Below are 22,844 nucleotides of genomic sequence, written 5' to 3' on the forward strand. Positions count from 1 at the left end.
GACTGAAGTTGGCACGTTTGAGCTGGCTACATCGCAGATGGAGTGTCTTTATATTGGGTCTCCATTTCTCCCGTTACTTTTGGGAGATATATGCACTTTTATGTCAGCAATCGACCATTAATACCATATCCCATTTCCTCTTGACGAACACCAATTCCATGATCTATCCTTATTTCATGCTTCGAGTCCCTGCCTCGAATGAAACTTATACTGGCAGATGGTTGACAATGCACCACGGATCCGACCAGCAGGTCTATGTAAATTCTATGGGACAAAGTCCATGAATCCCCGGGAGGTGATCTGGCGTGAGCAGCATCCTCAGCCTCACAGAGGAACGCTCGGTCTCTGGACATTGTTTCCGCTATGGAATTGGCTCCAGCGCCACGACAGAATTGACACATACTCAAAATGGAACTTGTCTTTAAACCCCTGCTTGAAGAGGCGACATTCTCAAGGAATAAACACCAAGTTCTTGCCAATAGTCGTTTGCAAGTCGCCTGCCAGGCACAAAAAACCTTACCAATCGGGCTATTCTTCTGCTCCGGAAAGACGTCATGAGCATTTGGGATCCTATTCCAGATGTCTTGAAGCGACAGTGGATGCATGTTGTTGTGCTACAAAGTATTGAAATTCTGTTGCCAGACTGTTTCATGGAGTGAAAGATGCAGAGGAAACGAAGGCAATGCGGCACCGCTCAGACTGTGTACATCGTTACCTCTATTCACATGTTCCGTAGCCATACCTGTGAGATATCGTCCGGTCAAGAAAGATTAGGCCTGTCTCAGTGGTTTGTAGGGCCGCACAGCAGATCAAATGGGTCGTTCATATGCATGACCTCCCGCGTCCGTCGCGAAAGGAGCGAGTAGCCTGATCAAAGCTGCAAACCCCGCGCGGCCTTGGTTAAGTTGTTGCCCTGTTGCTATCAGGGACTTTCCATTGCGCAGATCGGTTAGCTCAAAGTGGCCAAATGCTTAGATAGCTGATGTCTCGGAGCTTGTTATCACTGGGCAAGCCTCAATGCTAAAACCGATCACATGTTGTGCATTCGTTGCAACTCATTGAGGTGATATTTAACAGGCTCGAATTCGTAAAAGTCATAGAAACAGGCACAACAGTGAATGCAAGGCAGGATCTATCAACGGTATCATCATGTAGCACTTGCTGGAATTTGAAACCAGTTTGGTTGCTACGGGTGGCAGGAAAACATTATGCAGACTGTGGGGTCATTAGACGTCGTAGGGATGGTTCTGTGATGCGGCTATTGGTTTATTTTGGATAGTGACCACATCGGAATCAAGAAGGAACCATAACACTTCACTTTCATACAACGGTTACCTTGGCTCACCCGCACCAAGGCTAGTAAAGGCCTTTTTCGCCGCTGGATACTCATCTGTGCCGTAAGTCTCGTTCAACATGACATGGCCACTGACATCTCCATTCTCAAGCCTGACCCATGTCTCGATCTCGCCGTTGGGACTCAAAACGACCTGTCGCGACCCCCTCATCCAGTGTCCATACCCACCGTATCCAGTATGTCGCCCAAAACATGCGAACATGGTTTTCCCCCCTTCCATTCCCCCCTTTTTCTCCACTGGCATGCACCAATCATTCCCATGGTCATGGCCACTGAACACCGCCTGAACTCCTGCCTCGGAAAGAGCGGCCAGAAATTCCTCGTCACCGACTTGACTCGAGAGCGGCACGTCGTCATTGATCCCCGGCTGCCGATGCTTGTCGACGCCCGCTTCCTGGAACGTAAGCATGGCGCTGACGGGGATATGCACGAACGCAAGGCTGGGGATAGATTCCCGTCGATGCTGCCGCTTCAGGTTCCTTGAGGTCCGCACGAACCACTCCGTCACGGCGGGATCAACCGTTCCCGGGAGTTGTATCTTTTCCCCGTTCTTCTCCGTTCGTTGAAACGCCAGCCCACCACGGCTGTCGAAGAACCACAGGATCGCAACGGGGCCCTCGTGACCGATCTGATAGAGCGAGAGGAAGTAATTACTCACGCCAACGTCTTCCGCTTTACCCGTGACCATCTTCTCCGTCATGCTGAGACTGTAGTATCCCCTCTCCTTCTCAAGGACGGCCTCCGTGCTGATGTTGAAATTGTTGTCGTGGTTGCCGTACGTCGAGGCCCAGGGGATGTTGCGCTTGACCATCGGGCTGACCAGTCGGTCGAAATATTCCGTGGCGTTGTCTAGCTGTGTGTCGTCGCCTGTGATGAGGTCACCATTGAGTACCACGAGGTCTGGAGACTCCATGTCGAGGATCGACGACATCACCTGCAGTGTTCGGATGTCTTGCTCTGGACCCCACCATGTGGACTCTGCCTCCCCGAAGTGTAGGTCTTCGAAGATGGAAATCTTCAACGTACTGGATGATGGTGAGAATTGAAGTTTTATTGGTTTCTTACAAGCTGATGAAGGCCAGATCGTGAGTGTGCGGAATATGTGATCATGGCCAGTGATGAAAAGGAGGAACAAGATGAGGAAGCTTGGGAGCGCGATTTGACGTAGTCTACCGCGCCAGCTTCTTCTGCGATGGTGCGAGTCATTGCTTCCTATCTGTGCGTATTCCTCCGCTTGGTTGAAAGACCCCATCTCGGAAGTGATTGTAGTCTCCGTGTTCGCGATGTTGATGTCGATAAGTTGATGTTGAGATGATTATGACAAACGAATGTCGGAGCCAGATCTAATGCTGGCTTTCTCCAACTTTTAGAGCAATCGGGCCTGTGGCATTTCTCCTTACCCAGGTTGAAGAAGATACTGTATGCCAGGTATCCTCACCATGGAAATCTGCTGGTTGCATTCGGCAACAAGGATACTGGTCAAAATGAGGGGCGAGGGCCTGATCCAAGCCGGCAGGTCACAGCCTTAACTACAGCCTTGTCTCCAACCTTGGTTCCCCACCAATCAACACTCCTCATGGTCCATCGTATGGTTTCAGTTATCCAACAACAAAAAGCGAATTCTTGAAGCTTTTGGTCTTTAAAGATTCAGCATTTGAGGGCCAAGACGGTGTTGCGACAGCCATGGACGTCTCAAGAAGTTATTAGAGATGGGTGCCATTAAGCCATATTTACTTCAGTCTAAATATTGTACTGGACAAGTTTTCGCACATCTAGTAATACAATCTGAAATAGCCTTCAGGTTCCGTTTACTGAAAGCTGAAAGAGTGCAGCAAAGGCACCTAGTCCCCTTGGTATGACGCTTCGGGCATCGTCGTGAGCAGAGAGCAATAGTCGATATCTTCTGCAACCCTTGCCTCGGAACTGACGAGCAGATGCCATCGCCAGTCAAGGCGTGAAGAACAAGTAGGCCATGGCCAAGACCCTTGATCTGGAGGTTTCTATCCATCCGTGAGATCGTATACCCAGCCATCCCCAGGTTTGTTGCTCGTGAGATAGAAATGCGCATAGACCGTGACGAAAACCCGGGATTGGCGATGGGTTTCAGTATCGCATGTGGCTTCTCGACCAGGCCATGGGCCAAATGACTAAAGCGCAGTCATGGCTGATATGTTCAATTCCAAGTCAAAGACCATTTGAATCTGAATCACTGATTCGGCTTCCACTCATACTCTACTGGCAGGTCCATGCCCACACGCCTGGCCGTCAAGCGCACCCGCTCCTCCTCATCCATCCAGGCACCGGGATTATATCTTTCGAGCAGTGTCCCATAAACCCTCTGCGCCTTGAGGTACTGAATGAACTGTTCGGTTTCCTGCCGCCTGGCCAATGTGTATTCTGATGATGAGTCCTTCAGGGGTGTGGAGAAGTGTGTGCGGATGGAGTTGTGTAAGGCAGAGCGTGGTGATGAGCGGGATGAGAGAGCTTGGGTTCGCGGCGGTAGTTCTCGCAGCACACGCCTGTAGAGCGAGCGAGCATGTGCGGTGGCTTCGGGTACGGCCATTGTGTACACAGGATTTGTGTTATGACTTGATTGTTTGATGTGAGCAAGATTTGAGCAAGACTGATGGATGGACCATTGTCGGAGCTGATGATCGAGGAATCATGGTCACGTGAATGTGGACCCCTCAATACGAAGTATGTTAGCGGGTGTTAGGGGTGCTTAGCCCCCGAGTCCCCCGGGCCCCATCCAACTCTAACTGCAGGTTATCAAAAGTTCAGAACAAACAGCCACCACCTGAAATTGATCATGACAACACAATGGATCGATCATATCAAGGCCATGCGACTATCCTATATCATCGTGAATGATGCCTGAAACATTGGCGAGGCAAACTCCTCATCAGTCTTGTTCTAGCCCATGCTACACCATGCATCCAGTCTTCCTTGGTCGGTGACTCAGAGCGCCAATGCTTGGGAATGACCAGCTTCAGCACCAACACTCTCATGCTGAGACAGTTGGAACTATTATGATCCCAACAAATCAGGAAATTCCTTGACCCTGTGAGTCTTCGAAATATACAGGAATGTCTGGTGTTCATTCACAGATATGGCTTTAATGCAACATTTATGTTGGCATAACCATCATTTCGGGCCTCCTGTCCCCGCGTTAGGAGCGAATCTTCTGGAAGCTTCTATACTATCGAAACATCCCTATGCTACGATGCCTCTGAGTACCTCTGGTATATATTTCTGATGGCTTTCCGACGGTCTCGACCTTCAGTTGCCACCCATCACTATTCGACACCAGAAGCAGCATGGCAGATTACGCTAAGCTTCCACAGGGGACCTCCCTTGATATCAAGCCTTTCAAAGCCTATGTTGAGGAGGAGAAGCTACAGCTATTCAAGAAGCTGTTGGAACTATCACCCATTGCTCCTGCGGTGTTTGAGAATACTAACGCTGGTCGAAGATATGGAATGAACAGAGAATGGCTGGAGAATGCGAAAAACACTTGGCTCAACGACTTCGACTGGCGTAAGAACGAAGATCGAATCAATTCGTTCCCCAACTTCAAAGCTTCCGTCAAGGATGGGGGTGGAAACACTATCGAGGTTCAATTTCTGGCTCTGTTCTCCGAGAGAGCCGACGCCATCCCAATCGCCTTCTTCCACGGATGGCCAGGTTCCATCTGCGAATTTCTGGATGTCCTAGATATTCTGAAAGAACGATACTCTCCCAAGGACCTCCCATATCACATCATCGTTCCCTCACTGCCAGGATACGCGTACTCATCCGGCCCTCCCATTGACATGGACTACGGCATCGATGCTGCCGCAGGAGCACTGAACAATCTCATGGTCGGTTTGGGATTCGGCTCTGGATATTTGGTGCAGGGCGGCGATCTCGGCAGCTTTATGAGCAGAATGCTCGCCATGGGCTACGACGCCTGTAAAGGCATGCATGTCAACATGATGCTCATCCCACCATTGGATGAGACGGACGGTCCACCAACCGACGCGGAGAGAAATGCGTTGCAGAAGGCTGCCGAGTTCATCGACACTTCATATGCCTTTGCATTGGAGCAGGGCACAAGACCGGCCACCATCGGCCTGGCCTTGAGTGCCAGTCCCTTGGCGTTGTTGAGCTGGATCGGAGAGAAGATGCTAGAATGGACGGATGAAGACCCTCCACTGGAGAAAATCCTCGAAGGGGTGACACTGTACTGGATGACAGACACTATTCCACGATGTCTGTACCATAGCCGCGGACTGGCAAGTGCGGGCGATGACCCCAAGATCGCAAGGATCAGCGTCATCACAAGCAAAGAAGCACTGAAGCTTCCCTACATCGACAAACCCACTGGCTACTCTTTGTTCGCCCACGAGATCGTTCCGATCCCGGAGAGTTGGGCCGCCAAAACTTGCAATCTGGTGTCCTTCCATCAACATGAACGTGGTGGTCATTTCGCCGCCATGGAGAAACCGCGTGAACTTCTCGATGATGTCGAGGAGTACGTGCGAAGAGCTTGGAAGCCTTAGTCGCAACCGGAAATTGTCAATTGTATGCTACAGTTGCATCCAGGAAAATGAAGAAGTCGGGAAATTGCCATTTCTTATCATATCTCAACAAGTGCTGAGTGGTATTTATATAAGTTCTCATCGCTCAGAAAGAAATAGGGATGCTGAACAACCACCATATATGCCGACTCAAAAGTCATAATATTCCGCAGACTGCTTCGTAATTGTCGCATGATAATCATCATCAACGTGACAACCCGATCAACAGGCTGTCTACACAGTGGCCAAATGGTAAACAGAATACTCGGGATCTGGTGGTCACGGTGCGACATGATCGCTTGTGAGCACACGCTCCGCATACGACCAGACCACCTGCCTCTTAAAATCCAGCATTCGCAGGGTTGAACCCTTGGTTCTCGTGCTCCACATTAGGCTGCTTGACAGCACGATTCGGGTCCTGCTGAATGGCTGCCCATGAATTGTACCCATACTCTTTGTCAAGTTTACCGATGAAAGCATATGCCGATGCATCGCCACTGATCAGCAAGCGTTCGAACCGATCAAGAGAGTCATCTATGAGGAACCCGGTTTTCGTGTCAAACACGGGGGCGACGCTATCGTCCGCCATTTCTGGGCGGATTTTGTATTCGGGGATGCGAATCTCCTTGTTAACCCACTCGTAAGTCACATGGCCCTTGCTGTCTTTCTTTGATTGGCGCTTGAAGTCGGCGAGTGCTTCAGGCTTGTATTTCGCCCCGAGCTTCTCCATTCTGTATGTAATACTGGGGTGTATCTGTTCATTGGTGGATCCCAGCCTGAATGCTGCCGATTGTCCGGGACTTCGGCTTCGATAATTCCCTGGAGTCCTGGTTTCCGATCCCGTGGCTTTCATCTCGCCCTCAAAGCTGTCGATGATCGGACCTGTGGCCCAAGACTTGAGAACTTCTGCTGCAATGTTGAGAGACCTGGTTTTATTACCGTCATTCCAGAGATCTTCCTTCGGTTGCTTGGCAAGGCGAGCATTGACCTCTTTTGTGAGCCAGTGAGAGCTGTTGTGTTTGAGCAGATCATCAATCTGTGGTCTGATGAGCTGGAACCTATCCCATGCCATGAGAGTATTGGTACTGAGCTCGAAGTCGAGATGACGTCGCAGTTGCTCCATCATCCAGCTAAGTGATACCATCGCCATCTCTACTATACATCAGCATGGACCGCCAAGGAGTAGGACTCCAGTACAAAAAAATGAGCGATTGGTTTGATTGACTTACGTTCGAAATCATCTCTCTTCGTGGTGAGTAGCTCGCTGCTACCACCGCCTGCATTGATGTGCACTCCGGGAAACCAAACCTGAAGCAGAGTAGAACGATGACCGTTCAACTCTTCGCGCATCTCGGCATCAATGAGCTCGTGCCAGGCTGCATCAAGCTGCTTCTCTGTCGCATTGTCGTCCTTGTGAAGTTTTTTCCAGCTCTCTCTCAGTTCAGACGCCTTTGCATCAGACTTTGGGGTGGTGTCACTCTCAAGGTAGTGCCACAAGGTTGGTCCGAAAGGTTTCCGATGTTCATCGAGTGCGAGGGCATGGTAGGCATGTTTGATATCTACAGATTCGCATTAGCATGACCAATTTGACTGGGAAGGCAGTATATACTTACAAGGACTGAGGCCGACATTGTGAAATCCAGCCTTCTCAACCGGAACTCCGAGCTTTTGAGCCAAACTAACCAATGGACGGACCAAGTATCCCTTCCAGCCCACGACTTCGGGGACACCAAGACTGCCGACGGTATCAAAAACGGCTACCGCTTCTACCCATCGAGATGATTCAGGAGCTGAAGCATGTGGCCTTTTCTCCCACGCAAAGGGTGATCTTTTCCACTCAGGGGGAAGATTTTTCTGACTCGGATCAAACAGTGGCTTGCCTTCGATCCATTCTCGCCATGCTTTGGACTTTCTGAACATGTGGCTATCCTCATGAGCCTGATATAGGCGATAGAGCTCTGGGAAGTCCTGCATGTCTCTTGGGTGGATGACTCCGATATCTGTGACGAGACCGGCGACTGCACGCGCTGTGTAAGCGCCACGAGAGAAGCCAACACAGAAGATCTGGTCTCCAAGGTTATAGTTCAGGACGATGAAATTGTATGCCTCAATGACATTTCCAACGAAACCAGAACCAGTACCACCCTCGCGTTTGGCTTCTAGATCAGACACACCAGTGCCAATGCCAGCGTCATAGAAGACGGCTTGCTCCCATTCCTTTCCATCACGGTCTCGACCACCTCTGGCGAGGTAACGAGCGATGCGGGTGACATTGGAAGGAACATTGGTGACATTTGAGACCGAGGACTGCCATGTTCCGTCACAACACAGTATTATTCTTTTTGGTTTGAACTTGAGAGAGGTATCTTGGAAACCGCCACTGATTAAGACGCTATCACCGAACTCCATCTTCACGGCAGGAGCTACTCTGAGGAGAGATTTCGAATCCAACTTGAATGAGAAGGGCCAGGGAGAAAGAGGATGCCTGGCTCCATTTTAAAGCGAATATGGGCTGCAAGGAAATGCCTAGAATGGAACATCTCGCTGTTTTGCAGAGTCATTCATGCATATGCATGTGGTTTCCAGCTGAATGCGGGTAGAATGTTCAGCTGGCCGAGCAGGGCGCCACACGGAAGGCCGCCACAAGGCTGATAATCTCGTGTTACAATCTGGGGGTTATACGATACCCCGTATCTGATGATTTGTACTCGAGCAATAGCCGGGAATGGTTGAGTAAAATGCAATCCCAATACAAGTCGTATCGTCGAGATTTCCTTGCGGTTGTTCATGCCATTTGATTCCCATTCTTAATTCCTTTCCTCAAAGCAACTTTCCGTAAAAAGCCAAAGTTGGCCAGAACGGAAGGTGGCACAAGTCACAATGCGCCAGATCATGTAGCTACTCAAAGCCACTGCCCTTTGAGACAAATCCAGTGGTCTAAAACAGATTAACTTCGATTCTGGACTGGGCCATCTCGATCAGTGCATGAAAAACAGTGGGGTTCACCAAGCTGCGGGGCTTACTCAAGAACTTCCACGCGGTGCTCTACATTCCTTTCCTCTATCAAGGTTGGGATATCACGCCTTCATCCTACGGCTGCCAATCAAAAGGTACGGACTTGTGGGCGCTGAAAACACCTTTGTCAATATGTATGGGTACGCTTAAGGAATGACTTATTTCTCCTTCACCTCTTGCAATGCCCATTTCGCAACCCCCAAGGCATGGATCTTGGCCGTATCAAATATCGGAACACCAATATCTTCCTCACGGATCACGAAACCAAGATCCGTCGATCCCAAGATGAGACCTTCGGCACCCTGATCCAGCAATTTCCTCGTCACATTCAAGAACATCTCCTTCGTCTCCGGTCTAACCTTCCCCGTCGTCAACTCATTGAATATCCCAGTGTTCACCCTCTCCCTGTCCTCGACATCAGGAATGAGCACTTCGACACCATGCTTCTGCAGAATCCTGTCCTTGACAAACTCCCCTTCCATCGCAACCTTGGTGCCGAGGATTGCCACCTTCACAAACCCGCGTGCCTTGACTTCGCTCCCGACAAAGTCCGACAGATGGAGGAGAGGCACGTGGATCCGGGCCTCGATCCGATCCGCGGCTTTATGCGCCAGTAGCGCACAGATCACGATTGCCTGTGCGCCGCCCGCTATCAAGGCGTGGGCGGCTTGAACGTAAATATCGGCGAATCCATCCCAGTCACCTGAGGCCGCGAGTTGTAGCATCTGCTCTTGGTTGGCAGAGTACATGAACAGCTCTGCTGAGGACCGCGGGCTGACGACCTCCCGCACATGCTGGTTGATGAGATTATAGTACAGCGAGGTAGATTCGTAGGTCAGCCCGCCTAGGAGGCCAAGCGTCTTCATAGTAGGTGAGGAGCAGGCTGGGAGTGGGCAAGCATGAATCCTTTGGGTGGCGTGACTCAGATTGGTGAGTTAGTGTACTTACTATGTCAACAATATATCAAGTAAATTCAGGAGCCAAATCCTCAATATGTGTGTATGATAGTGCGGTTGATTGGCTGGGAAAACGGAGAATTGCTGTTATCGTCAGCCTGAACCTCTACCCAAGTATTTCTAATTATGATCTCCACAAATTTGGGGATGCCACAAGGCGTAAAGATCGGTGATTTCTTGATAGCTAAGTGGCTGCTGGCTGAATGATCTGCGCGGATGGACCCATTGGATTCTTAATCAAATCGTATTCGGGCAGAGGAAACAGCGTTTGCATGGAGCAAGTGTCTAAAGTATACTGTATATTTCGATGAAGGAATCACTATTTTTGTTTCCCAGTTAAAACCGCTTCCGCGCCAGCGCCTCATTCAACACCAACTACGTCAACTTCTCCTTGTCTATTCCAAAGTAAAGCCTCTCCTTCTCAATAGGCGTAACATCTCGAGCCAGGCCAACATGTTGTGGACAGGTCTCATCCGCACCGAACATGACATATGTCTTGGCCAGTTCAGGTGTAGCCTGTAGCTCTTCCGGCGACAGAGCGCAGTATCCCCACATCAGCTTATCCCACCAAGGGCCGCGAACGGCATTTGCAATGGTCAAAAATGTCGCTTTGTGCAGAGGCCAACCTCTGCGGGTCATCACCAGCATGTCGATTATTGCAATTGCGGGTGCCATGATCAGAATGAAGAGCACGATGGCTATGATGTAGATGCGTGCAATGTAGACCCGGCTGGTTGGTAAGAGTGATGTGGGGACCTCGGCGCTGCCAATATAGCCTGCGGATGTGATTGCTGCGATGGACTGAGCGAACAGTCCGTAGACTTTGTCGAAGTCTTGTGGTTGGCAAGCTCGGACGTAGATTGGGTCATAGTGCAAATCGGCTAGGGTTGGGACGGAGATCAGGGGTCGGTTCCCGAGGCCGAGGTCTAACTCGGTGATAATCCCAGGTAGCCTGGTGAAATATGCTGGAAGTAAATTGAGACTCGCTTCGTCAAGCAAGGTCACGTTCTTCCCAGGAGTTGGCATACATGATGTCATGCTGCCGTTCTTGTAGGTGCAACTTGCAATGTTCCATTCAAAGCTCGGTGTGCACTTGAAGGACGATATCCAAGCTCGATCAGTGCGCGTCGTGCCCCTTGGAAGTGAATTCCAGTTGACAGTGTAGTTGCCGACCCCACCAACCACGAAATAGGACACAAAATTATTCTTTTCCAGGCCGTCTGCACCGGGGACCGTAGTGTTATACATGACGAACTGAGGAAAGGTGATCTGCCGAGGCGGTAAGGAATCATCTGGAAAATCGATGGTGGCATTGAAAGTCTGGCCGGATTCGCCAAATGGTTCTCCTTCAATGTTGACCTTTGTCTCATTCGTAAATGCACAACCACCCCGCCACGTGTATGTGACAACACCATGGTAGATCACACCGTCCTCGTAGGTGAAATTTGCGCTGGGGATAGGTCCCAAGGTTTGATTGACAAGCGAAAGCTTGCCCATCTGCTGGGTGATCACTCCAACGACTGTATTCACCACAGGTTGCACAAACAGGTCTTGAGCCAATCTATCTGCATCAAAGATGTCCATCACTGTGGGGAGGCCTGTGGTATCGTTGACATTGACGAATGGGGTCTGTGTTAGGATTGGCATACCGACCACCGCGGTCCGCTCAGCAGGGGGGTTGAACTGGCCTGTAGTAAGCATCAGTGTTCCCACTGGCACAAGAGTGGCTCCACAAATCAACAAGAAGATCTGCGAGAAGGTTGCCAAGCCCGAGTATGGCCGCAATTGAATGGCGGCCCAGAGGCCAGGATCCATAGCAGCATCGAGATGAGAGAGCCGCATTGGCATGGCCGAAGCAATTGCCAAAGGTTGAAGAAGTGCAATATCATATGCCAGACGTCGAATGATTATCGCAGCGGGTGTGAGCAGGCACGAGAGGGCTAAACTTGAGTACAGCTGCTTGACTTGGACATTAAAGACGCGAAGGACAACTTCCACATTATTTAATCTTGGTCCAAGCAAAATCCAAACGGCAGCAGCAATTGCACCTGCGGCATACACAATTGCACCTAGTAAGTACCAGCGAATCCAGCCAGCAGATGAGAAGAGCTTGCGGCCTGGCTGACCTGGCGGAACGTTAGTTGAATCTGCAGGCGTTATCGTTTCATAGAGGGCGTCCTTCATGTTGAGGAGTTTGTGTTGGGTCTGAACGAAGGACTAGCTCATCTGACAAAGAGAAAAAGAAAAATGGGAGAGCAAAATGCTGAGGACATTCACGGCCATATTTGGGTCCTCGAATCGGGACAATAAGGCCTGTCTTCGGTGAATGAGCTGACATTGGGCGGAATTCCCACTAGACGCTTGGACACTCATTGAAGCTCAGCGCCGAGGATGAATTCGTGATAAAGATTGATAGAAATTGCTTGCTATAGGTTATCAATGCTTGATTTCCAGACCCCCATCGTATTCGAGAGCGCCATTGTCTTGGCTTAGGCCAGCAAGCGAGCAGACACTTCCGGAATCTGAAGACGTCTCCTCAGTCACCGTGCTTGTCAGTCACGCTGCTTGGAGATTCTTCAGGGTGAGAATGTCTTGATTTGAGAACCGTGACCAGAACACTCCTGTTATGTTTGTGGTCCTAATGAGATCGGCGTGCTGTGTGTGTTGGTTTGAGTAGCACTTGTTAGAAAACTAAGTCGGGCTCAGATTTTCCAGGTATCTGAGAGCTTTCAGCCAGCCTTTCAATAATGGTGTCTGAAGAATAAACCCTACCAATGAAGGGCAGGCCCGCCTCGTATCACCCCCTAACACAATCAGTCTAGATCCTCTGGGGATTTTGCGGCTGAGGCCAAGCTTTAACCACGCCTGTCGGTAATCAGTGATCACATTTTGATTGATAGACAGAGCTGTCAATAAGCATTATCTCTTTGGTTATGCCGACCATCATGATGAGAGTACGGAGGGTCATTGCAGCCTGGAGAAGATGCAACCATTGTCTGCTGGTTGAGGTCCAAAACAGAAGTGTAGAGCCATTCACAAGCAAAGGGAACTGGGGAATAGCGATTTGTGATGTTGAGTTCATACGGAAGCTTTGCCGAACCCCTTAATCTGACTACGGGAAAGTGTAGCGAGCACAAGGCTCAGCTAAGGCCTGGCCTCAATTGAATTTGTCTCGACTGCTCAGTGTAAACATGGACCAAGTTTCCAAGGTTCTTCAAACCCAACTATGTTCATCAAAGGCAACAGAAGACATTGCTCTTCACAGCTTATTCACTGGTGCAATGAGGCCTGAATGACACTACAGGTAAGACCGTCTCGGAGCTTATGGGTAAGGGTTTCACCCCTAGACGGAAAACACCAGAGGCTGGTCAACGTCCATCCTTCCCAGCACAGGGAAATTGACGTGTCACTACCATGCGGAGAGACAGGCGGGCGCTCACGCAAGATTACAGAGGGGATCACATTGATAAACGGAAGTGGGTTTGAGCAATGATGATTGAAGCTCTATGAACTATCAATGTTGAACCACGACATGAAGAAACATCCACCACCGCCAAAGCTTTGATGACATCCTCCCCAACAGACTTTGATCCACCCATCCCTCCCAGCCATTCTCTCTTTTTAGTGGTTGCAACAGTGCACCAGCCCATGGGTGGTGAAAGTATATTGGCCTTTGGCTGCTGAGAAAGTGTTAGTTTCGCTGTGATATCTACCTAGCACGGGGTGCTGAACTCACTGTTGGTCACGAAATATTTTGTCCATCATGGACTTGGCCACCACCTTAAGGATGGGCTTGGTGGGTATGGTGCAGGATGAGATGAAGCTCGGGGTGACAATGTCTCAGGGATAGTTTGGATGGGCATGAGCATCTGTTGAGCGTCTGGGTAGAGTTGGTGGGTACCGGCCCCCGGCCTGCTACATTGTTAGAAGTCGTTGGAAGAATGAGGAAGGGACTGCAAATTGGACTCACCCCGCCTGGGGGCCGGTACCCAACCACAAAACATTGAATACAGTGTTAAAAGAATGTCAGGAGACTTGAATCTTCCCCCCAGGAGGAAGACACCACATGAGGTGTCTGTGGCTGGATGTTTTCCCTCCCTCCCAGGGGGCAGAGCCACCCCCATATGGTGGATAGCGATCAACCTGAAGGCGACCCTGAGAAAGGCCCAGTTGGGGGACCCACCCCGTGGGGCCCCAAGGCGAGAGAAAAATAAAGAACTTTGATGTGATCGAGGAGAGATTACGTTGAAGTTGACGAGGTGATTTGGAAAAGAGAAAGGTTGGAAGGGGTGGGAAGAAGGTTTATATAGACCTGGAGAAACTGGAGAATCAGGACAAAAATCGCAGAAAAATCTCGGCGTTGGCAATTGAATGGCTATTGAACGACCTCATTGGCCATGGTGAGTGGTTCCGGAATCAGACGGACGCGTGAGGATTGTTCCAGGAAGACACTTCACATTTTTGTGGCTATTGAACCTGAAGAGGCTTTGGGGAGTGGTGAACGTGGACAAATGCTGTTGAAGGAACACTCTGGTCTGATGCTTTGTGTGCCTTTTGAAGATATCTGAAGCATTTGGGCAATCTAGGGAAGTCTGTTGATGGACAATAATGCAGCAACTGCACCCCCTCCAGCATGAATGGTGTTACCATTGCCTTTGAACACCCCATCTCATGTCCGGACACTAACAAAGGATCAGGCGAGGCCTCCGGATCGTCAACCAAAGCGAACCATCAAGGCTGTTCTTGCATTTTAGCAATGCGCCGCAGCAGTTAGCATGCCACTGGCGACAAATCTCCTTCGTGTCCCGAAGACTTTCGGCGGACAACAAGACGGCACAATGACCAGTTACGTGGAAAGTGCGTCCAGTCGATCACAACAACATCCCTTACTCAGTCCCTACCAACCATCAAAGCAAATGAGAGCTCAAGCTCCGGGCAGGAAAAGTCTCACATACTCACGAGTCTGACAACACAGCTTGGCTATCCCACGCTTCCTCACCGAACTATCAATGTATGACGAGAATCTGTCCTGAATCACCTCTCTCTCTCTCTCTCTCTCTCTCTCTCTCTCTCTGTGTGTGTGTGTGTGTGTGTGTGTGCAACCTACTGTGCCTAGGCATTCTAACAATGCAACTAACTAGTACGACGAGCAGAGGCGAACTAGAGAAGCAAGACCCACAACCGATTGCTCGAAGAATTGAAGCAAGCGGAAATTCAAGAAGCCGGGATGCTTGACACGCAGGACCATGGGCATGTGTGCTACCCGTCGGTCAGCCAGTCCGTCTGTCTGTCGGCCGACATCTACAACAGCAGTCTCTAGCACTACTTTTGGTGACGCAGACTCAGACTCGGACTCAAGAACATCGCACTCTTGGACAGACACATGGCAAGGCTGAGAAACGGTGTAGCAGAGCAGACGCAAGCCTGCAAGCCTACAACTCGTTGCATAGACACAATGGGAAGATGGCAAGATTGGTGGAAGAAGCGTCAAGATGAGCAGCGGCGTAAGCAAAAGACAATTCCGACTCATGCAAGAGTCCATCGAACATGTTTCTGGCATTTCTTCGCACTACTTGTGAATATTATTCAATGATTTTTGATCAAGCAAGGAGAAATAATTGGAACCTGAATGTTGATTTTACGGTGCTGTGTCAACAGGAATCACTCTCACATAGACTTGAGATGGTATACATTTAAACAATTCATCCACTCAGCAAACAAATAGTCCAGAACTGCATGACTATCCAAAATCAAAATGATGGTAGGTCCCGCCTATCCAAGTCAACCAATCTAGGTATCTCCCAGCAGAAAAAAAATTGTCAACACTATCCCATACAAGCGTTTTCAAGTACACCGTTCCAACGACACCTTGCTCGCATCATACCAAGTCCTTCCTCGCAATGCTGCACGGACACGCCGGCAAAGACCTATTGACCTACAAGGCCCTACCTATACCCTTCTTTCCCTCAACGTTTACTTCCTCAGAAACTCTTCCACTTCAAAGCCGACGCGTCGCTTCGCCTTCTCCCAATACTCCAGCTCCTTGGCACTGACCTGTTTATGCGCCGCACCACCACCACCACAGGCCGCATTCGAGATGATGCCCGTCTTGACGATGACAGCACGATAGTCATTCAGGCGGATCTCGACACCGGAACTCGACGACGATGACGACGACGACGCTACGTTGGATCCACCCGTAGAGCCCGACGCACGGTCGCGACCCGGTGCCGGGCCTTGACTATGACTTGAGACACTGGCGTTGGATGCTGTTGTCGATGTCGTTCGAGGCCCAGTAGTGCGGTTGTTGGCGTCCGCTGACCCTGTTGATCCGGGTGCTGCGCCGTCTGTGTTGATTGCGCCGCCGCCGCCCGAGTTCGTACCTTCAGAGACATCATCGTCGGTGCTCTTGATGACAATGGTCACGTCGGGTCCGACACTGCCACGCCACAGTGTTGCGAACCACTGCCAGTGTGCTGGCGGGCTGAAGCCGTCCGAGATGGGCATTGAAATCGAGCTTGCGTCGACGGTGGTTAGTTGGAAATGTGGCACGAGGGCTATGGGAAGAGTGCGGCGGCCGTCATTTTGTGTGACTTGCTGCGACGCAGGGATTTGCTTTTCTTGGCTTAAATCTGGGTTTACCACGGCTTGTGAGGCTTCATCGTGGGAGGGTCCTTTGGAAGAGGACTCGGAGAGCGGTACTGGTGTTTGTGTTGGTAGAGGCGGGATGCGAGTGGAGTTCAGGGGTGGTGGGAACATCAATGGCGCGGGAATCGAGGTGACCGCGTTCCTGTCAAGGTCAACGATGAGCTCTCCATCCTTGCTCAATCTGCCACCTGGAGTACTTTGGCTTCGACCTTTCGTCGATGGTGGTGATACAATTGATAGTTCCGATGCCTTGTAGATCGTTTTGGGACTGATTGCAGAGAGAGGAGCATCCGTGTAGCTGCCTCTGACGGGGCTAGTGGATGGTTTGCTTTCGGAGCTGTCAATACCAAAGGGGTCGTCTTCATCACCTGCTTGTCCTGGAGGTCGTGCAGTGATGTACTCCACCATCTCTTTGCTAGTCTTATGCCAATCGCTCAACATTTTCAGATAGGTTTCAGTCGTGGTATTTCCATGACGGCCATGATTACCGCTCCTCGCCTGGCGGACCAGGTCGTAAGGATCTGGACCATTGAAAACTTTGACGGCGAAGTCTCCCTCCCTCCCAAGCTGCTCTGCAAGTGAGGCTGTGATACTCTTGACACTGTTGGCGTTCATCCCTTCGATGGCGATGATGGCACCACGGACATGCGGTTTGGGTGAAGTCAGACCTGGGGCCGGTAGTGGTCCAGAGATTTGAGAGAGGACTTTGATCTTGTTCAGGATCGGAATCGACATGATCATCGCCTCGACACCGGAGTTATTAGATGATATCGATGATCCACTCAGAGGAGTTTGGGCCAGTACCGTCTCTATCGGTGGAAGTGCGACTGATGATCTGGTGCGATGGTGAGGGTGAGGTGGTCGTACGGGTTGTAGTTGTGGTGGGTGTGGATATGCGCCGCGTGGAGGAGATATCATTGCTGTCTTCATTGGCTGCATGCCGTGTATTCTCTGAACAGGTATTTGTGGAGCGTGAACTTGTTGCATAGGTTCTCCACGGGTGGATGGGTTATTCATGGGAGAATGGGGATATGCGTAAGTGGGTTCTGGGTAAGGCTGGCCAGCTGGGACATAGATGCCACTGCCGTTGAAGCGACGTCTTTTTGCATCCTGTAAGTCTGAAGGGGGTGTCCGTTGAGTGCTTGGTGGCACTGCATATATCAATCTGGGATCAACCCTTGAAAATGGATACGCTTCAACAAATGCCTTCTGCTGGCCGTAATGTTCTGGAGAGACTGTTGGCTGGCCATGAAGTCTTGGACCGTGAGGACCATTGACGATATATCCTCGCTTTGCAGGGACCTGCGTAGCCATACTTTGTGGCTGCGTGCTGTTTGCTGGAGGCAGTGGGCTATATGTCGAGTTCTGAATTGGCTTTCCACCACACTTAGCACAAGGTTCTTGTGGTTCTGCGGATGATGCACCAGAGACAGAAGCTTGATTGCTAGCTCTTCCACTTCTTCGAGGATGGTAACGATAGCCGGGATATTGTTCTTGATGACGGGCTTTCTCTGCCTAAGAGAAAAAATGAGATAAGTCAGACAAAGATCTTTATCAAACAATAAGGAAGGAGTTCGAAGAGGATATTACATACTTCCGCGAGCATATTCCACTCTTCTTTGGCCTCGGTCGAGAGGTGTCTCCATTGTTCTCCGATGATCTTTGATACCTCCGGATTAGGAATGCCTGGATTTTGGGCAATAATGCTCGCTTGTTGGTGTTGGCGGAAGAGAATGAACGCTGCAAAGAATTAAAACATGTTCAACCGCATGCGGAAAAGAGTCTTCAACCACAAAAGAGCGTCATGGGACGCTCGATAGTTGAGACGAGGACAGAATTAAATAAAGCACAATCTTACAATTTCGAGGTCTCGGAATTTTGGGGTCTGGCGGGCATAGACATACGAGCTCCCTGGAAAATGAAGCGTTATGGTCATTATTATGCTGTTGCGAGTGGTCATTCACCATGTGCCCAACGTGGGGAGGGTTTCGCTCAGAATTGGCGACGGATGAATCATGGTACTCCGAGATTGACATGGATCGCAACGCTATACCGGCTCTAGAGCTGGGAGACGAAAGTTCGGAAAGGTGGTGGGGAGGAAACTGAACTGTACTTCTCCTCGCGATGGGGATTTCTTCATGTCCACTGTGAAGGGCAGTGGAATGGGGCCGTGGTAGATCATGAAATAAATGATGCTCTGAGAGCGAAGATGTTCTGTGCAAGGCTGGTGCAGTATGTTCGGTAACAGGATTGGGCAACAGTCGATGCAATGCAGCAGTGGGATGGGGGCGAGGAGGAGGAGGAGGAGGAGGAGGCTCCTGCGTGGACGGAGTCATAGCTTGAACGATGAAAGGAATTCTTTGATGGAAAGTGGAATGGGCGAATGATAGAAGCAGACATGTCTGATCCTTTGTAAAAGAATACGAAGGTGGACGTGCTTTGAAGCACATACGCAATGGACTTACTATTTGCCTCCCGAGTGTTCATCTGCCTTGTCCCTCTGGTGTGACTCCTTGTGCTCACACAGTGAGGATGAGCATGGAGTAGCGAGGCTGGGAAGCAAGGCGTGCGTAGTTTGCTTTGTTCTCAAAGAGTCCCAAAACGGGAAAACGCGGTCCCAATCACCGTGCACCCGAAACAATAGCATCAGGAATGCACAGTCAGAACAAAGAATGAGAAGCTGCGGAGTATGACTGAGTGGGGAATGGTTCATGCCATCAGGAGCTGTGGGATACCTGCAGCATCTGTTGCTGGGCGAGTGTGGGAGCTATTCAGCTGGAATTGAACTGGATCATGACATGAGTTGGTCTGGTTCGGAATCTGTTGGAATGAAGTGCGGTGTCTCCCGCATTTAGGATTCAACTGAATCGGTTGCATGGACGACATCAAGTCGACGAGAGGTTATGAGATCATCAGAAGACCAAGGCTTCAAAGATATTCCATCGACTGAGGATAGACACAGTCTGCTGTTTCGAGTTTTATATGACCGGAGAACCATCACCTGAACGAGAAGGTTGAACAGAGAACCACATCTGCAAGAAACCTTTGAGATGGCTGGAGAGATGGGAATGGGAAGGATCTAGTCGGGAGTTACGTGCCAGCTCGGCCGGAAATACATGATCTTAAGATATGTTTGACATGGTTGCTAGTGCGAGTGAGGTGAATTTTCTTCGACACAAAGACATGTGGTTTTTGATTCTGAAGAAGGAACAGGGTGAATATGAGGAACAACTCTGAACATTACCAGGATGCTCAATCATGTTTCATCACGCAACGACGAAGGAGATATTGCGAACAGGACGGCACAGCAGCTTGGTAGGACAGAGAAGCTGGGGTCACAGACACGTCGGACGCGTGTGGTGTGCCGTGGCCACCCAATTCAGAAGTCAGAAATGTATCCAAGGATTCAATCAACATGACCTCAAACGATCAACATGGTATCTCGATTCATTAATCATAGTCATACAGTCATCTACCATTTCTTGTTTATCTAGCCGTGATCCAAACGCTCAAAAAGAACTGCCAGCGATGCAGGTCTTCAGCCTGCAAAGACCCGAACATTCAAATCGACACTCGCAGTCGCAATGACACAACGGATCTTACCTCCACCACCACTGTCTTCTTTTTTCACTGCGGAAGCTGAGCCATTTATTTCACCGTTGGTGGGCGGCTGAACTGGAATATCAGGTGCCCAGCGAATACCGCTGACGAAGTGTTGGTGAGCATCCTCGACGATCTTGACACATTTACACTCCTGAGATAAGTCCCAGCATCGAATTGTCTTATCATCCGAAACGGAGAGTAGATACCTTCCACCAGGGTGAAAGACTAGACCGCGAATCCAATTGTCGTGTCCAACCAATGTCTTGTGGCAAGTGCCCCGATTGTCCCATATTTTGATGAGCTTATCTCGGCCGCCAGTGGCCAGAAATTCTCCGCTGCTGCTCACAGGTGGCGGCCTCTTGTAGCCCGCAATGCCGGCCAAATGGACATAGGAAGTACCCGGTGCAAAGGCAACACATTCCAGGTAGTGTTCATGACCGAGAAAGGAGATTTTGACTTCGCCCGAACTGGCATCCCATAACCGAGGGATCTGGTCATTGCCGGCGCTCAACAGCCAACGACCATCAATGGATGGAGTGACAGCTCTCACCCAGTCGGTATGTCCTTTGAGAGTTTTGAGACAATATCCAGTAGTGGCATCCCATATCCTTAGGGTTTTGTCTCTTGACGCGGAAACCAAAGTGTTGCCTGACAGAGGGGCACCAGCGGCACCAGAAGGAATGAAACGAATGGAAGAAATTGAATGATCATGGCCGGGTAGGGTCCGAATATTCTTGTATTCATCGCTGGGGTCCCACAGTTTAATGGTCAAATCGCTGCTACAGCTGGCCAGAAGAGTGCCGCCCCTGGGGCCACCGAAGTCCACGTCCAGGACGGCCTTGGTATGACCTTTCAGCGTCCTTTCCAGTTCTCCCAACTCCCAGTCCCATATCTTGACGGTACAGTCTTCAGAAGCGGAGGCGAGTGAGGAGAAAACGGGATGGAAGGCGACCGAGGTGACAGGGTCCCGATGGCCTTCTAGTGTGTACCTTGCTGGGGCTTTGGGTAACCATGATGCAGGGTCAATCTTGCGATTGGAAGAGAGGGGGGTTGCCGAGTCGATTTCGGATTGGAGGAGGTTGTTCTTGGCTTCCAAGTCGAGGATTCTTTTTTGCAGGCGGACGACTGAAGTCCACTTCTTCTCGAGCAGAGTCTCATATTTCTTTGCGGTGGCATCATCAAAGGAGTCGGCAAGGTTGGACTCTCGCCTTAGAGCGGCCGCGGAGTCATGCATGCCATTTGAGAGCAAATATGCAACCATAGATTTGTGCCTGCGACCGGTCAGTCTGAGCCATGGCATGCGAAGGACGGGCAACTCACAACTCCTCCGCCTGGCGGGAGGTGAGCAGTTGGGCCATATTTGGTAGCAGGGGCTTACGGCCCGGGTAGAGTAGACTGTGTGGTCATGAACTGAAGAATGTGGGTAGTGTGCCCTTTGTTGAGGAGGTGATGAAGTTTCCAAAGTGCTCGTTCCTCATAAAGATATTTCGGAAGGGCGAAACAGAGGCGGTTTGGAGGGGAACGAAGTTGGTTCCACTGGCAGAGGGAGATTTATGGGTGAGGGTGCGACCTAAAGACTGTAGTTGGGTCTTGTTGTCAGGTTCTTTGAGTAGCCAAAGTTGAGAAGCAATTGTAGACCGTCAAAGAAATTGTTCGGGTTGTTGATGTTGATGTTGGTGGTGGTGGTGGTGGTGGAATGGAATTTGTGAGGTGGTGTCTGTACCAGTATTTCGTACCCAGGTGGACCTCTTGTCAAGGACAGGGGACCTGAGGGCAGGGCTCGGGCTTGTCTGTAAGGGTTGTCAGTACAACGGGCCCTTTGTTTTTTTGTATACAATTGTCACCAATACGGGAATCTGTACACGTGCAATACGGGCCACACCGTCATGCACTCCACTGCCCTGCCCACTGGCACTTCAAATCCCACGCATACCGCAGACCGTGACTATCTTGGTAGTTTTTCGAGTCGGCCTACTAACCTCATCCACATACATCACTTGTTGTTGCACGCCAGATTCTTCACAGTCTTGGACTTCAAGTGTCTTGACTCATACATAATATACTGGCACCCCTCCATTGCGCCTTCCATTTGTCGCGCCCCTTGCACCGCGGGCGCCTACCTACCGCACCTGCAGGTTTCAGAGCGAAAGGGAGTCTACTGCGGTGCATCTTGTGGTGAATTGAACGTACGTCTCTATCTCCGTCGCTGCCTATGCTATTGAACTCAGCCATGGATCATCTGCTCTGCTCTGCCGACTGTCAACAACTAACTCATGTTCTCCGACAGCCTCCCACCAAATCAAAGCCTTCCTCAAAGTTCCTCCGTCTTTATCGCATTTTCTCCCCTTCAGCCATGGCCGACGGCCAGGAAGAAGATTTTTCTCAACTCCCTCTACCCGACAGATTTACCCACAAGAACTGGAAGGTTCGAAAAGAAGGGTACGAAGCCGCCGCCAAAGCGTTTGAGTCTACCCCGGACGAGTCAGACCCCACATTCAGACCCTTCATACAAGACCCAGCTCTTTGGAAAGGTGCTGCCGCCGACTCAAATGTCGCTGCTCAACAGGAAGGCCTCGCCGCTCTTTGCGCATTTCTAAAGTACGGGGGTCAGCAAGCCGCCAACAGGTCTCGCGCTCAAACCATCCAACCAATCTACGAAAAGGGTCTGGCTTCGACAAGGCCCGCCGCCAAAGCCAGTGCCCTCGAAGC

At 50.4% G+C, this 22,844-nt stretch overlaps 7 protein-coding genes across 7 annotated transcripts; 1 reads left to right on the top strand and 6 right to left on the bottom strand.

Annotated features, from left to right (window-relative positions):
• Nucleotides 1–1,331: 1,331 nt before the first annotated feature.
• On the bottom strand, nucleotides 1,332–2,606 carry LTR84_002068 (uncharacterized protein; the record flags this gene model as incomplete). Its single annotated transcript, XM_064845682.1, has 1 exon — nucleotides 1,332–2,606. One exon carries the CDS (start codon nucleotides 2,604–2,606, stop codon nucleotides 1,332–1,334), a length of 1,275 nt encoding a protein of 424 aa, XP_064706536.1.
• A 954-nt stretch (nucleotides 2,607–3,560) lies between these two features.
• On the bottom strand, nucleotides 3,561–3,917 carry LTR84_002069 (uncharacterized protein; the record flags this gene model as incomplete). Its single annotated transcript, XM_064845683.1, has 1 exon — nucleotides 3,561–3,917. One exon carries the CDS (start codon nucleotides 3,915–3,917, stop codon nucleotides 3,561–3,563), a length of 357 nt encoding a protein of 118 aa, XP_064706537.1.
• Nucleotides 3,918–4,671: 754 nt separating this feature from the next.
• On the top strand, nucleotides 4,672–5,895 carry LTR84_002070 (uncharacterized protein; the record flags this gene model as incomplete). Its single annotated transcript, XM_064845684.1, has 1 exon — nucleotides 4,672–5,895. One exon carries the CDS (start codon nucleotides 4,672–4,674, stop codon nucleotides 5,893–5,895), a length of 1,224 nt encoding a protein of 407 aa, XP_064706538.1.
• A 358-nt stretch (nucleotides 5,896–6,253) lies between these two features.
• LTR84_002071 (uncharacterized protein) lies at nucleotides 6,254–8,322 on the bottom strand (the record flags this gene model as incomplete). Its single annotated transcript, XM_064845685.1, has 3 exons — nucleotides 6,254–7,065; nucleotides 7,143–7,472; nucleotides 7,527–8,322. 3 exons carry the CDS (start codon nucleotides 8,320–8,322, stop codon nucleotides 6,254–6,256), a joined length of 1,938 nt encoding a protein of 645 aa, XP_064706539.1.
• Nucleotides 8,323–9,086: 764 nt separating this feature from the next.
• LTR84_002072 (uncharacterized protein) lies at nucleotides 9,087–9,794 on the bottom strand (the record flags this gene model as incomplete). Its single annotated transcript, XM_064845686.1, has 1 exon — nucleotides 9,087–9,794. The coding sequence occupies one exon, from the start codon at nucleotides 9,792–9,794 to the stop codon at nucleotides 9,087–9,089; it is 708 nt and encodes a 235-aa protein (XP_064706540.1).
• A 465-nt stretch (nucleotides 9,795–10,259) lies between these two features.
• On the bottom strand, nucleotides 10,260–12,068 carry LTR84_002073 (uncharacterized protein; the record flags this gene model as incomplete). Its single annotated transcript, XM_064845687.1, has 1 exon — nucleotides 10,260–12,068. One exon carries the CDS (start codon nucleotides 12,066–12,068, stop codon nucleotides 10,260–10,262), a length of 1,809 nt encoding a protein of 602 aa, XP_064706541.1.
• A 3,789-nt stretch (nucleotides 12,069–15,857) lies between these two features.
• Nucleotides 15,858–21,493, bottom strand: LTR84_002074 (uncharacterized protein; the record flags this gene model as incomplete). The annotated part of the gene is made up of 4 exons (XM_064845688.1): nucleotides 15,858–18,047; nucleotides 18,127–18,272; nucleotides 20,136–21,406; nucleotides 21,456–21,493. 4 exons carry the CDS (start codon nucleotides 21,491–21,493, stop codon nucleotides 15,858–15,860), a joined length of 3,645 nt encoding a protein of 1,214 aa, XP_064706542.1.
• Between the last annotated feature and the right edge of the window lie 1,351 nt (nucleotides 21,494–22,844).

This window comes from Exophiala bonariae, assembly GCF_035927105.1.
Source record: "Exophiala bonariae strain CCFEE 5792 chromosome Unknown scaffold_12, whole genome shotgun sequence".
NCBI lineage: Eukaryota > Fungi > Ascomycota > Eurotiomycetes > Chaetothyriales > Herpotrichiellaceae > Exophiala > Exophiala bonariae.